At 41.1% G+C, this 13,894-nt stretch overlaps 1 protein-coding gene across 1 annotated transcript in view; it reads left to right on the top strand.

Annotated features, from left to right (window-relative positions):
* LOC308298554 (sialic acid-binding Ig-like lectin 15) overlaps positions 1-13,537 on the top strand; it is a gene marked incomplete at both ends in the record, with an annotated part of 432,712 nt that extends 419,175 nt beyond the window's left edge. Inside the window, 4 exons of the mRNA XM_080742190.1 lie at positions 9,697-9,738; positions 10,326-10,668; positions 11,046-11,465; positions 13,470-13,537. Coding sequence (XP_080598316.1) covers positions 9,697-9,738; positions 10,326-10,668; positions 11,046-11,465; positions 13,470-13,537 — 873 coding nt within the window. The remainder of the gene's footprint in view (positions 1-9,696; positions 9,739-10,325; positions 10,669-11,045; positions 11,466-13,469) is intronic.
* Between the last annotated feature and the right edge of the window lie 357 nt (positions 13,538-13,894).

Below are 13,894 nucleotides of genomic sequence, written 5' to 3'. Positions count from 1 at the left end.
CATTAAGAAAAATGTCCCACTTCACAAGTTTTCAAATAGGCCTATAAAATGTCTAAACATGTCTACAAGCTCACAATGCCTATATGGTTGAAGTGGTTAATGTATGTGTTGTAATAATAATCTAAAAAATAACTATAGTGACTGAAGTTGTGAAATAATCCTAATAAAAGTACAATATTTGCCTCCGAAATAGAGGTAAAAGTACTGGAAATTGGAAATACTCCAAAATACCTCAAAACAAGTACAGTAGGCCTGGCCTACTTGGGTAAATGTAGCCTACCTGATAGTGATAGATAGCCTACCTAAACGTTGTGTTTAGAACGCCACCCCTGAAACAAACCTCAGTTCATTAGTTTGCTTCATTATTCCTTCATATAGGCATAGGTCTACTCACTGTAGGCCTACTAATATGTTGTGTGTAGCACAGTAGCAAGCAACTTACCTCGAAGGGTGTTGTTGTAATTATTGTAATTACAGTTCAAATTGTTGTAATATAGGCTAGTCTGTCATATTTCATATAGATAGATAGGTTTATATCAAGCAGCTAACAGCGACCCGCTTCATTCCCGCCGAAAATGTGTTGATGCGCTCGCGCTGTGCAAGGTGGTGTCCCATAGCCTGCACGGACGGTGGCCATAGGCCGGAGGGACTCGCGGTGTGAAAGGCTAATATATTAAATTATGAGTTATGACTGAGAGTGACAGACATTGAGCTGTAAATAAATATATTCACACTATTATAACACTCTGTAGACTAAAAGGTTATGCGTCACATTTCTAATGTGATTTTTTCCCCTCCTACTTTGATGTATTGACTGTATTCCTCATAATTAGGCTAGTTGACACTTTGACAGTCAGTATAGTGGATGGAAGCCTATAAATAAGTAGGCTATTTTGATTTGATTTGATTAAGGATCCCCATTATTAGTATGCATTTAGGTTAAATGAGGAGCCAGCTAGCCTATCTAATATGTGTTCTATAACATTTAAGGCCCAAACAAGTCTGTAATTGCTACAAATTGCTGCAAAACCTGTGATGGCCGGTCATTTCGGGGATGAACAAGATATTGAAGGGTACATTTATGTCTGATAATGATGTGTTTGTTCAGATTAATTCCCATATAGGCTACAACAATGAGGTGCCCAGAAATTCTTTGTGCGCTGCGCACCTGTAGCATAGGCTATATGGTTGATTTGAGGTGCATGCTTTTATTTTAAAAAGAAATGCTTTAATCATTACGTGCTGTTATCACTGTCATGGCGGTGATAAAGAGGAACAAACACAGTCCATCATCGTCGTGATAAAACAGCACACATTGCATGAGTAGCCCAGCTCTTCTGTCCATATAGCGTTAGAAGGAGTTTCTCCTTAAACTCCATCTAAAGCTATGGAGTAATGGACTACAGCTAATTGTAGCCTAGGCTACCGTTGTGATCCCGTCCGTCCGTCCGTCCATGAATTGTTCTATCAAATCCTCCTCATCCTTTCCGCATTGCCTCAGCGCGTTCTGTAATGGATATACACGTAAACAGCGAAACAGACGAAGAGGATCAAACTCGGACTTTTAACAGCTAAGAAAAGAAAAAGAAAATAGAACCAAAAGCGGCTCATTGTTCCGGAGGACGCGAGGAGGATGCTGAAAGCACGTCGACATCGTGCTGCACCTGCACCATGATAGGCAAACAACGCCCCCGCCTGGCAGCCTAACATTACTGCAACGTTGGCATGTGAAACCACAAGGTATTCTCTGCTACTGCCTACTGCATGCCAAAATTGATAAACTTTTAAGCTTATTGATACAGTATAGACTATAGAGTTATGCCACCACCTTAACTTAATGTTGTAAAACTACACTAACATGTTCAGAGAACTAGCCACACTTGTCTAGCCTCCAGTCCCACACTTTTGATCTGAGATATAGCCCACTGATCCTAACACTATAGAGCCAGCACAAAATACAAATTATACACCATAATAATTTAGTTACATTGATTAAATTAAAAAAGTAGGCTATGTAAGAGCATTTTTATATAGACTCCATCAGATTGAACAGAAAGACATTCTTCCTGTTCTCCTTATCAATCTCCAAATCAAGCATTTTATTCATTCTGCAGAGGCACAATATAATTCAAGTCATTACAACATCAGCCAGTAGGCTATACATAAAGGCATATGAGCGTCCAGGTTAAGAGAGGGATCAGCGTCAATATGCTGTCAAAAGTCTTATGAACAAACAATACATACATGTCAGTAAATGAAGTCTTAAATAGTAGATTAAAGTTTGTTTGTTAATATTGGGTTATTGTGGAATGTTCAGAGAGGAATAGATGACACCTGAAAAGACAAAAGAGTGAAAGTCATTAATAATACCAAATATGAAATATTCTAAATAGATATTCTACTGTGCATAAAAAAGATTGTTGCAGTGCTATTACACTGAACTTTAATATGCCATGGATATAGATGGATCAAACCATATTGACTCACATGACTCATCACCGCCTTGTGTTGAGAATAGAAACCCTGTCTGGGGAGCTAAAAACATATAATAAAATACAGTGAGATGGTTTTATGATCGTACAATAAATCTATGTATGTTTTGGAAATTGGAATTAGAAGGCATTTGGGAGCTTGCACTGTTTGCATTGTAAAATCTACAGATCTGCTCTCATTTGTCTCAAAAGTGCTTTCGAGTGTTTTCATATTTACATATCACAATAGGAGCAGGGACGTGCAGAGGCAGGGGCTGACATTTCTAAAAGGGCCTTTTGGTGAAAATATCGAAAATAGCAGACCTCCAAGCTCACAACGCGCCGTGCTGTGACGCCGACGCATTGTGAGCTTGGAGGATGGCTATTTTCAGAGCTTGATACCACACTGAACTAAGCATAATTAAGTTAATACTGGAGATGTGGCGTACGGCATGGATTTCTACACAGAGCGGGCAATTCGTTCAACATAAGATGCTACATTCAAGTTCAGGAGAGTTTGGACAGGGCAATTCTCTTGAATGCTTCCTTCGGGTATGGCATGGAAAGGAAAGGGGGGGAGGGGTGGCATTTACATTTCTTTCATCATAGTAAATGCTGCATGCATGGTCCGGAGAGGGCACTTTTTGATGTCTATGTGTGCACATGCCTGAATAGGAGTAATAATAACACTAGTTTTTCCTATCCTATAGAGTAAAATGACTCACATAGAGAAGAGGAGGGCAGGTTGATGGTTGAATAAACCAGCTCTGTAGCGTCATCTCTTTGAATGCCAGAGCTTCTCAACTGGTGGCTGTTCGCTGGCAGGATTTTGTGTTATAGTAGGAAAGTAATTACAGATAACAAAAAAGTTATTTCTAAATAGCATGAAAGATGTAAACAAAACAATTTGTCATATATTCAGTACTCTATAGCTTACACAATAATAACGTTGAATCATATAACATTATCATAAATAGGAGACTTATTCGACCGGGCTGTTAAATATGAAATATAAAATGTAATGAAAGTAGGCTATACATGGTCATTAAAACATGTATGCACAATTAAGTTAAGTGCAAATTAACAGCCTTCATTTTGGGGCATTTACAACCACACTCAGTGACCATTTGGAGAAGTAAACTATTTCACTTTATCAAATGTCAAATGTATTTATTATGTTCAGTCAAATGTACAGTATGTTCCTCTTTAATCACTTTTTAGCACTTTGTATAACACTAAATGAATATGCCCTTTCTTTGTAAGACAACATAAACATCAACAAACCTGTGTCATGTTCAGTGTTGGACTCAGTTCGCCTTTGACAGCTGAGGAAAGAACATAACTATGAAGTGTTTGAAAAGTGTTTGAAACTGACAACTGACATAATATTCAGAAATCTCACCTGCAATTGGAAGGTTTTAAACCTTTTAGGAGACAAAAAGTAGAGACAATGGTTTTTCAATTAGCATGACATCAGACCATACATTTGTGTCTGATATTGAGATAGATGACAACTTTCCCCTGTTAATTCTCTCCTCCAGTGTTTTTATTGTAGACTTTCTTGTGACTTGTGACCTTTCTGTCACTGACATTCGTCATCTTTAAGTTAACCTTTAGGTTAATACGGTAGTTCCCTGAAAGTTACCCAGTAAAATCCTCAGTTTTAAACAATGAGAATGTATGATTTCATTAACGTCAGTACTCCCATGTTTACATTATCATGCCAAGCAAAACAGTATTTGCAGCCGCCTACGTACCTATTTTTCTCAGGTAGAAAATCGCCAAGCCGAAAAGCAGCAGCAGCATGAGAAAACTCCCACACACAGCGAGGCTTACTCTCAGCGCGCTGCTGCCAGCAGGGAACTGTCTCTCCACACTCCCTCCACACTCCCCAGCTGGTTCTGTGCCCTGCAGGTGTACACGTCGCCCACCAGGTAGGGGACGGAGCTACTCAGCTTATAGGGTCCATGTTGTTTAGGCTGGACATTGTGATGTACTGCAGCTGCCCCCTTGGAAGAAGAGAACCACGTGATGTTTGGTGGAGGATTTCCCTCAGCATAGCACTCAAGGTGGTGCTCTGTGGCACCATCTGGGCCGGGGGTTGTTGTTTCTTTCTGGGAGAGACTCAGGATTTGAACGTTTGCTGAAAAAAAAAAAAAAAAAAAAAACATTATTATCCACTTCTAATATTACAGAATCATCTTTCAACAACATCATTTTTATCTTCCCTTTTATGGCTTAGAATTCAATGAATAATGGTGTGGGGTGGATATTTGTGCACACAGTGACAGGGTAGGTAGCTGGTAGAAATGAATGCCCCAACAATACAAATCTCACCTGTGACATAGATCTGTGTTTTCTTTTGATAACTGTCTCCCCTCTGTTCCAGCTCTACACGGCAGATGTATGTCCCATTGTCCATCAGCTCCAGCTGGTTGATCAGTAAGGGGATCTGTCCTCGTCTGGGGTCTCCGTCCAGTGAATAATGCAGGTCAGTGGTCCCAGACACACAGTCTGTAACTCCTCCCTGCGTGTTGTTTTGCACTTTACATTGAAAGAACGGAATCAGATCGCTGTTTTTGAACCACTTAGCTGTGATCATCCCTGAGTAGCGATCTTGTTTGGGGTGGGCGAAGGAACAGGGCAGGACCGCTTTACTCCCCCTGCTGCCGTGAACCACAGGCGTGACTGCCATGGTCCACTCTGTGGCCTGTGATCCTGAAAGGATAGAGGTAGGATACAGGGGTCATCAATATGTCCGTACACGGGGGCAGTTCTCCATTCCTAAACATGCCATTCATACCCACTGCCATTCCTACGGAGTTAGATTAGCAGGGGATAGGCAAATGGGGAGTTGGGGGTAGCCGGGGGCGATCTACTTAACCTAGGAGGCAAGGATCGAGTCACACGCAGTACATAGAAGGGCTCATTAACTCTATGCATGGGACACTGGAAACCTGTGGATAATGTTCTTATTTTGATCATAAAGCCAGAATTGCAGAACGTCAGGAGTCTCCCAGTACAGGACCCCCATAACTCTGAGTGTATACGAATGGAATCAAATGGGTCCTTAGGGCCCATTTGATTCCATTTGTACACGCTCAGAGTTACAGACCTATAATGGTCCATTTGCACCACCTTCAAGCAACCCTGAAGGTCCTTCAAGTCAACCCACTTTGAGGACCACAGCACTAGTAGTATACATTTAGGGCTAGCTCTGTTTCTGGTAATATTTGTATGTCCATGGCAAAAATATAATTTTGACAGAAATGTCCACCACAAGCCGGCATGGCCATGAACCCTGGTAGGACACCGTCTTCCATATTTTAATCCGTTTTATGACCTTGTCACTTGACAAAAGACCAGATTTTCAAGTACAGTATGTAATTGAAAATGATGTGATTGTTATATATTTTGAGTTATACACAAAAAACACCAGCTTGTATCTGTTTCTGGAAAAATATATATTTGAAGTTAATTATTCTGTGAAAATATTGAAGCAAATTCCATATGCAAAAGTGTTCATTTATCTATTTTTTTAGAACACAATTTGTTTTGTGCTATATTAATCATATGCGAGTTTCACTGTTTTAATTAACATTTTGGAGCTATGTTAGATAAGATATTCATAACAAACCTGGTAAAATATTCCAATAATAATAATAATAATAATTATAAACTTACCTCTAATATTTATAATTGAGATAATAAGAAAATAGGACTTGGTGTGCATTTTCTTCTTCAATTTAACAGCGTATGAGTAGAAACCAAGGGACCAAGGTCTAATTCTGTACCGTGTCCTATAAGAAACGATAAGAAACTGTTGTGTGCTCGGAAACAGTTGTGAAACACATGAAACCACGAAGGTGGCTATTTCAAGTATTTCCTCTTAAAACAAAACAGAAAGGAAGGATATCGGAAATGTAGCAATAATCGTTTGCGGGCGAGTCATTGATCATCCTGATTTGGAATAGACCAATGGTTTATTAGAATGTAAGTCTGAACATTTAGAACTCCAACTAAAAAACAGCACACCTCCATTGTAGGCCATATGGGGCAACCCAATGCGCAGAAGTAACAGAGCTTTTGGAGTTGCACTCTGTAGAGACCCCTCAAATTTGGGGGTTTATTGGATGGTGATCATATGGTGTTTTAGTTTTTCAGTTTTTGTAAAAAATAGGCCAGCCCACTATAGCTTAAGACAATTACAGGCAAACATCATGGAATATCAAAAGCTTGTTTGATGCTCATTTTGACATGTCTCAAAAGATCATTTGTACCCAATTTGGTGAAAACAAATATTTTTTTTCTGCCACAAAGAGAGACATGTGTAGCATTTGTGGCATCCCCTATGGGTCTAAGTCTAAGAGAAATCACTTTTGGCTCAGCATTGTTCAGAGAGGCCCCTCATTATGCATCCCCAAATGGTGATACTGTCAATTTGATGCTTTGTTCATGAATTTTGATGTTCATGACCTCGCATTGGGCGCACCTCACGGGACATCAAGCCGGCTTCTTTCGACACGCCTGGCTTGGTTTCAAGTAATCAGAATCAAAACGTTATCAGGAACACTTTCGTCATACTTTAAAGGAGCTTGATAGGGAACTGACCTTGTTTGTTATTGGTCTTCCGTTTTTAACATTGCACTAAGCCAGGGGTGTCCAAACTCTTTTCAAAGGGGGCCACATTAGAAAATATTAAAACACCCAAGGGCCGACTATCTCCCCAAATAATGTTCTTTCGGTTGGACGGAAGTCACATAAATGTATCGATTTTAAAGGATTTTATTTAACTATCATCATCAATATTCAATATAAATCGTCTTTTGTCAGGTGTCTGCTCTGAACAAAACACTCAGTCTCAAATAACTCAGTCTTACCAAATTACCAAATGTAACCAGACGTGCAAGGTAAAACAATACAATAAAATAGCCTTTCTTCGTCCTCTTCACAATGAGACAACAGGAAACAATCCTGACAAATTATACTCTGGGAAAATATTCTTATTCTACGGTGCTGGTGGGCTGTTTATAATACAATTTAGGAATGAAGCCAAGGGCCACACAAAATGTGTCCTCGGGCCGCATTTGGCCCCCGGGCCGGACTTTGGACACCCCTGCACTAAGCTCTGCCCCTCTGGAGCGTAATGATTATTTTGGTCTGGGTTGTGAAACTCCCTGATGGTCATGACACTGCCCGGGCTGTATGCCTGTGCTCCAGCTCTACAGCCTCCCTTATAGAACTAGGCTGCCTATAGCACTGGTTCCCAAATACGGGGCCGGGACCCATTTGTGGGTTGCAGACCCATTTTCAATCACGACTCGAGTACAAATCTCAATTTCTTTTTCTACACAAAATAAAATATATATTTAAAAAGATGGAAAGTCTTTTGAGATGCCTAATTTCTCTTTTGGGTCACAGGCTAAACGTTTTGGGAACCACTAGCATATACTATAGACATGTTGATTTGTCTGGCCATGAACATACATGCTGGTATTGTGGATCATAATTAACAAATTGGGCCAATTGTTTAGCCAAAGGATCTATAGAGTGATTGAAATGCATATCAATCATTCTTCTCATAATAAATGTAACTCTCATAATTCTGCGGCATGACGGTACAACAGGATGCAATTATGCAACACCCCTACCAAATATGTCATATAGCTACATATAGTGTCGAATACATAACTGGTAATGGTCCTAAAGATATGTCATACAATACCTGCATAATATTAATGTGTTATTGATAAATGTCCTACTGGATACAGTAAATTAATACAAAAGAGAGTAGATTGTTGTTACACTCTTGTTTTTTTTAGATAAATAAATGACAGAAAGACAGCAAGATACACTGCATGTAGTTTAATCTAACACCCACAACAACAATAGTGTAACGTAAAATACCCACAATAATAGTGTCTTTCATTCAGTGTTGGGTAGAAATATAAAATTTTCTTTTTAAGTGACATACGGTATTTGTATGTTCTAAATAGATTGGAAAGAATGAACCATATGACACTGTCTGGGATGATGGTGAGTCACACTAATGACAAACACACACATACACACACACACTCATACATCTAATTTCTTCAACCTTGTTCTGTAAAGGTACCACTCTCACAATGGATGTTCAACTGATCTGCTGCGTTCTGAGCCTGCTATTATCTTCAATAGAAGGTGAGCTTAAGCTGTATTGGCTATATTGTGTCTTTATACACTGACTTTATGGATACGTTTAACATTATACATACAGTTCATAGGGTTATGTCAAATGAATCTCTCGCTCTTGATAAGTGCTGGATGAATAGCTACTGGTTAATAACATGCTCACAACTCTGGTTTTTTGGGGGTCATAACAGTCAAAAGTGCACTTTACATGTATTAGTGATTCTTTGTACTGTTCATTTGATTTGATTTGACATTCAGACCAAAAAGCATGCCAGGCTTAACCATTTTACACCGGTGTGTATACTTATATTGTCGTGCTTAAGTGATTAAACGATAGACACATCCTCTTAAAGGAGTTTTTTTTTGCAAGCTACGGTACAGCTAATGAAGCATTTCAAATGATTACACTTTTAGTTTGAAGGGCCTACTCTATGCATTAACAGGCCTATCATTATCCCAAAGTAATGCTCCATCATTACGGTGTTGCACACCTATTTTCGTCCATGTTAAACCCTAAACCCCTAAACTTCTTTGCCTTTTTTTTTTTTTTTTTTTTACTATTTTTACTATCTTGTAGATCAGCTATTTGAACTATTTAAAAATGTTTTTCAAAATAGTAAAAAAAAAAATCACACCCGTGTGAACTGAGCGGTGGTTTACCCACCAACCCCCCCCCCCCCCTCCCCCCTCCCCCTGTGTGTGTGTGTGTGTGTGTGCGCGTGTGTGTGTGCCTGGCCTGGCCTGGCCTGAGAACAGCGCCCCTCCCTTAACATGTGTGGTCATAAAAGGTACTACACAGGCTTGAGGCTACATACAGACCCACCCACATACATACATACAAACAAACAAACAAACAAACAAACATACATACCTACACACACGGCCACGCTATGGAGACGGTGTGACCACCGCTCAAAAAGGCAAAGAAGTTTAGAGGTTTGGGGTTTAGCATGGACGAAAATAGGGCCCCAGATCTACATCGTCTCCACTCTTCTGGCTATAATAGTTTTACAACAAAGTATAAATCAGGCTTCTTCCACCCCCAGGGCAGGGCCACATTGATGACGGCTGGTCCATGAAGGTGCAGGCTGAGGTGAGCAAGGGTGTCGCACCAAATTCTGGGCCCTGGGTACAAGGATTCACTGTGGGCCCCCCATGAATGGGAATGCATTATTACGCATTATTTTGTGCTTAAACTATTGAAAAATAGCAGATATACAAGCTCACAGCGCGCTGCACAGAGTGCCGCGCTGCGAGCTTGTAGATCTGCTATTTTTGAATATTCTTATTTTGACCCGGTCTTCTAAATCCTTCTAAGGTTTTTTGAAAAACCTATGTTTCTATGTCAGTGGTGCTAGAACTTTTTCATGTGAAGGACGGTCAAGGACCCCCGAAAAGATATGGATTTGGCCACGGACCCCCATCTCAAAATATCTAGTTCCAGGGACCCCCCCCGGAAGCAAAACATGAGTTACAAATGTTTGCCTAAAAAATACACATATTCAATGATTTGCACACATTTTCACAACATTAAAAAAATAGCAGATATACAAGCTCGCAGCGCTGTGAGCTTGTTTATATGCTATTTTTCAATAGCTAAAGTATAAAATATTTAAGGCCCCTCCACCTTGGGCCCTAGTAACTCAGTCCCACTTTCCCCCCCTTGTGACGCCCCTGGAGGTGAGAGCCATCGAGGGCTACCCGGTGGTGCTGCCCTGCTCCTTCAGCCACCCGCAGCACACCCACCACTCCTCGCTGCAGGTGCTCTGGCGTCTGGGCCACGGCCAGGGCTCCACCATCCTCTTCCACTGCACCAGCCACTTGGTGTCTCAGACCTGTGAATCTGGACCCCAGCAGGACCAGCGCTACCGCCTGGAGGGGAACCCGCGTCAGCATGACCTCTCGCTGCGCATCAACAGCGCCTCCCTGCAGGACAGCGGCCGCTACTACTGCCGTGTGGAGGTGCCCGGCTACGACCACGGCTGCTATGAGGATAAGATGGGCACAAGACTCAGAGTGGAGTGTAGAGTTGTTTTTAATATATATATAATTATTTTCAGTCAATAGCTCCTGTTGCCTTTTTAACATCTAATTTCTGCTTTTTTGTTTTATTATGTCAGCACGTATTCTTCTGTTTATGATTCTGCTTCTTCTGATGTACTTGCATTACAAATCCTGTATGAACACTTCTCAACTTTTACCATATCAGTCATTTTTCGTTGCCAATCAAAAAGAAAATCTAATAAGGACATTATGTACTTAAACTAAATCTTTTGGATGGCATAATTGAATATTGTCAAACATGGCCAGTGTGTGTGTGTACTATAGGCACTGGTCTTGCTATTTACTTCATCACTTGGATTTCTTTAAAATTTACATGCAGTGTTTGCATTTTTTCAGCTCCCCCAAAGATCCTTGGCCTGTCAGTAGAGGGCAGTGAGCAGTCAGGCTACAGAGCCCTGTGCCGGGTGGAAGGCTCCCCGCTACCAGATGTCCAGTGGCTCGGTCCGGAGGAGTTGCTGGAGGGACTTGCCATCGTAGCCCCCCTGGGGGCACAGGGGGCTGCTGCGCAGCACCGCACCGTCAGCCAGTTACCAGACGTTGTCCCTGGACAGCAGTACACCTGCAGCGCCTCCAACCCTCTGGGCAAGGAGCAGGCCACCCTGTACGTGCTTCCCCCCACCCCCCTGGAGCTGACCTCCGGGGAGACGTCTGCTCCTCTCCTGTTCCTGATGTCTGTCTCTCTGGGAGCCAAGCTACTGCTTCTGCTGGGCGTGGGGTTGTGGGTGGTGCGAGGGAGATCTCAGCTGGGATTCAAATGTTGGTGGAAATGACGTGGGCTTTACAACTAAACTATTCATCCCTAATGATTTATGTCAAATTGATATCCAAATATGACCTTGTATAAATAAGCCTGCTTTTGAGATTTTGTATTGCAAGAATTTATACCTTGCAGGAAGGATTTTCAGACATGATTAATAAGCAGGGGAATTAAATCTTTGAATTCTATATTACTGGATTTGAGGTACTGACTTGTCGTCAGTGCCACAGTTTCCAAGCTGTACAGCATGCACGTCATACATCTTCCCTCTCACTCTTGGTGGTACGCTTCTGTCAAAAATCACTCTTCACACTTTCCTCCATCCATATACAGTACATTTCACCCTGCATGCACTCTCTTCACCTCTCTTCCACACCCTACATTAATTACTTTGGATAGTTAGACCCCAAACTCCTGCATCGCCACATGCTTATTGAATCCTTGCAATTCCACTGTCCTCTGCTTTGATTCCTTGTCTCTCTATTACAGTATTTGAATATGTGTAGAATACTGAGAATTTATATTTTGATTTACATTTTATGCAAATAGATCCCCGGACACTAGTAGTTTTGGCCATATGCAAATTACAGATGTGCCTCATACAACTCATTTGTTTGTTTGTTTTTATGAAAGGATACTGATTGGCCAAAGTAACATTATCACAAAACACAAGGCTAATGTTTGTTTCAACACTTTATTTAGTTTAAATGAGGATTAAAACAAAACATCAGAAACCCATATGATCAATGAGAGTAAAGATCCATTCAGGTGATAGGCCTACAGTATTATGGTTTACATTACAGGAAGGTGCAAACTTTCTGCTAAATTGTTTTGATTTCTTATATAGAAGTAGTGATTTTGTTTTATTCATGTCATAACTTTTAAACAATTAAATATTGTAAGAGGACAAATAACTTGGAGGGTTTTTCAATTATTAAGATTATGTTCTTCATTATCATGTTAAGTCATGTTACAAATAAAGTTCAAACAGTAATGTAAACATATCATTGATTACTTATATTACTCAAATACGGTAGATTTACAATTTACAATTAGGCATTTCGAATTTAAAGATGAGAGTGAAATGTTAAAGCTGGGAGGAGAATATTAGAAAGTTTAAAACAAAACCTGCATTTCAGAACCAACACCAAGTTTTAGGATATCCTTTCATATAGGGACGGTGATATGAGCAGTAGGTCTTTGTCTACATTGAATTGAGATGTTACCATCGGTAAGCAGAGATATCTGCTCGTCTGGCAACGCAAGACTACTGTAATCATCATCAAGTTAAAGGAAAAAATTCTGGGCTTCTGTAGCAGATAGGATGGGCAGCCTTACAGCAGTCCTCGTCACTCCAGCCAAAGCCCTTGGTGGAATCGAGACTCATAATGGCACATTGGCCATCTTGAGGCGTGCCTGGCTCCCCCTTGGCCCAGCTAGTGCTCCCCACTGTTTCACGATTTACCCAGTACCAATTGCCTGTCAAGGAGCTTCGACGGAGACCGATCCATGCCTCCTTTTGCTCATCTCTCTTGGCCTCCATCAGCTTTGGTCCGATCTGTTGCTGTAGCTCAGAGGTGACGATGCTCATCAGCTCAAGGCCCTTGCGTTTGCAGTATTGGACTGATTCAGGCCAGCCCATTTTCTCAGCTCCGATTTCCAAGGTTTCTTGAGTCACGACACAGCCCCTAAAGTCTGTTCAGGAGTCGAGACAGAAAAACGGAGTTGGGAAAAAAAATGTAACAGGTTATTAACAGCACTACGTTCATTTAACAGTAATTAATAATCTGTCAATTCAAATAACATTTGATCAATTCACTATGATGCTTGAGTATTGGGTAACATTATTATTGTGATTATTAAGATTATGTTTATTAGTATACCTGGATATTTGCTGATGCTAGAGGCTGGATTCCCAAAAGTAAGATTTTTTCTCTTTCCAATAAAATAGACAGCTATTTTAGAGGAAGTGTGCCAGATGACATATTGTTTTTGTGTCGCAGTCAGACCAATCAGTGCCCAGGAGTACTCTGTACTGTCCATCACCTTCCACTCATCATCTGACACATGAAGAGTGCCCAAGCGAACCCCTGCTGTTTGGTCCTTGGGGACGACGAGAAGGGCAAAGTTGTCGAAGTTTTCGACTGTGTGAAGTATAAAGCAAGAGGAAAAGTCTTGTGTGGAGATGAGGCTGAGGAGCATGCCAGGTCGGTAGAAGACAACAGGACTCGTGGTCTGCAGGGACAAGGCTTGAGGACTGTAGGGTTCTGGACCGGGCTTCAGGAGTAGTAATGACCCACTTTCAGCATCTTCTGCCAGCATTGGTGGCACCAAGAACTGTAGATTGTGCCCGGCCCTGGTTGGTGCCAGAGGGGTGGAAAGCATACCACAAGTGCAATTGTCATATATGACGCATGGGTGACTGAAC

The sequence above is a fragment of the Nannobrachium achirus genome (genome assembly GCF_963921795.1).
Source record: "Nannobrachium achirus genome assembly, chromosome: 2".
Lineage (NCBI taxonomy): Eukaryota > Metazoa > Chordata > Actinopteri > Myctophiformes > Myctophidae > Nannobrachium > Nannobrachium achirus.
This window is presented reverse-complemented; position numbering and strand designations above follow the sequence as displayed.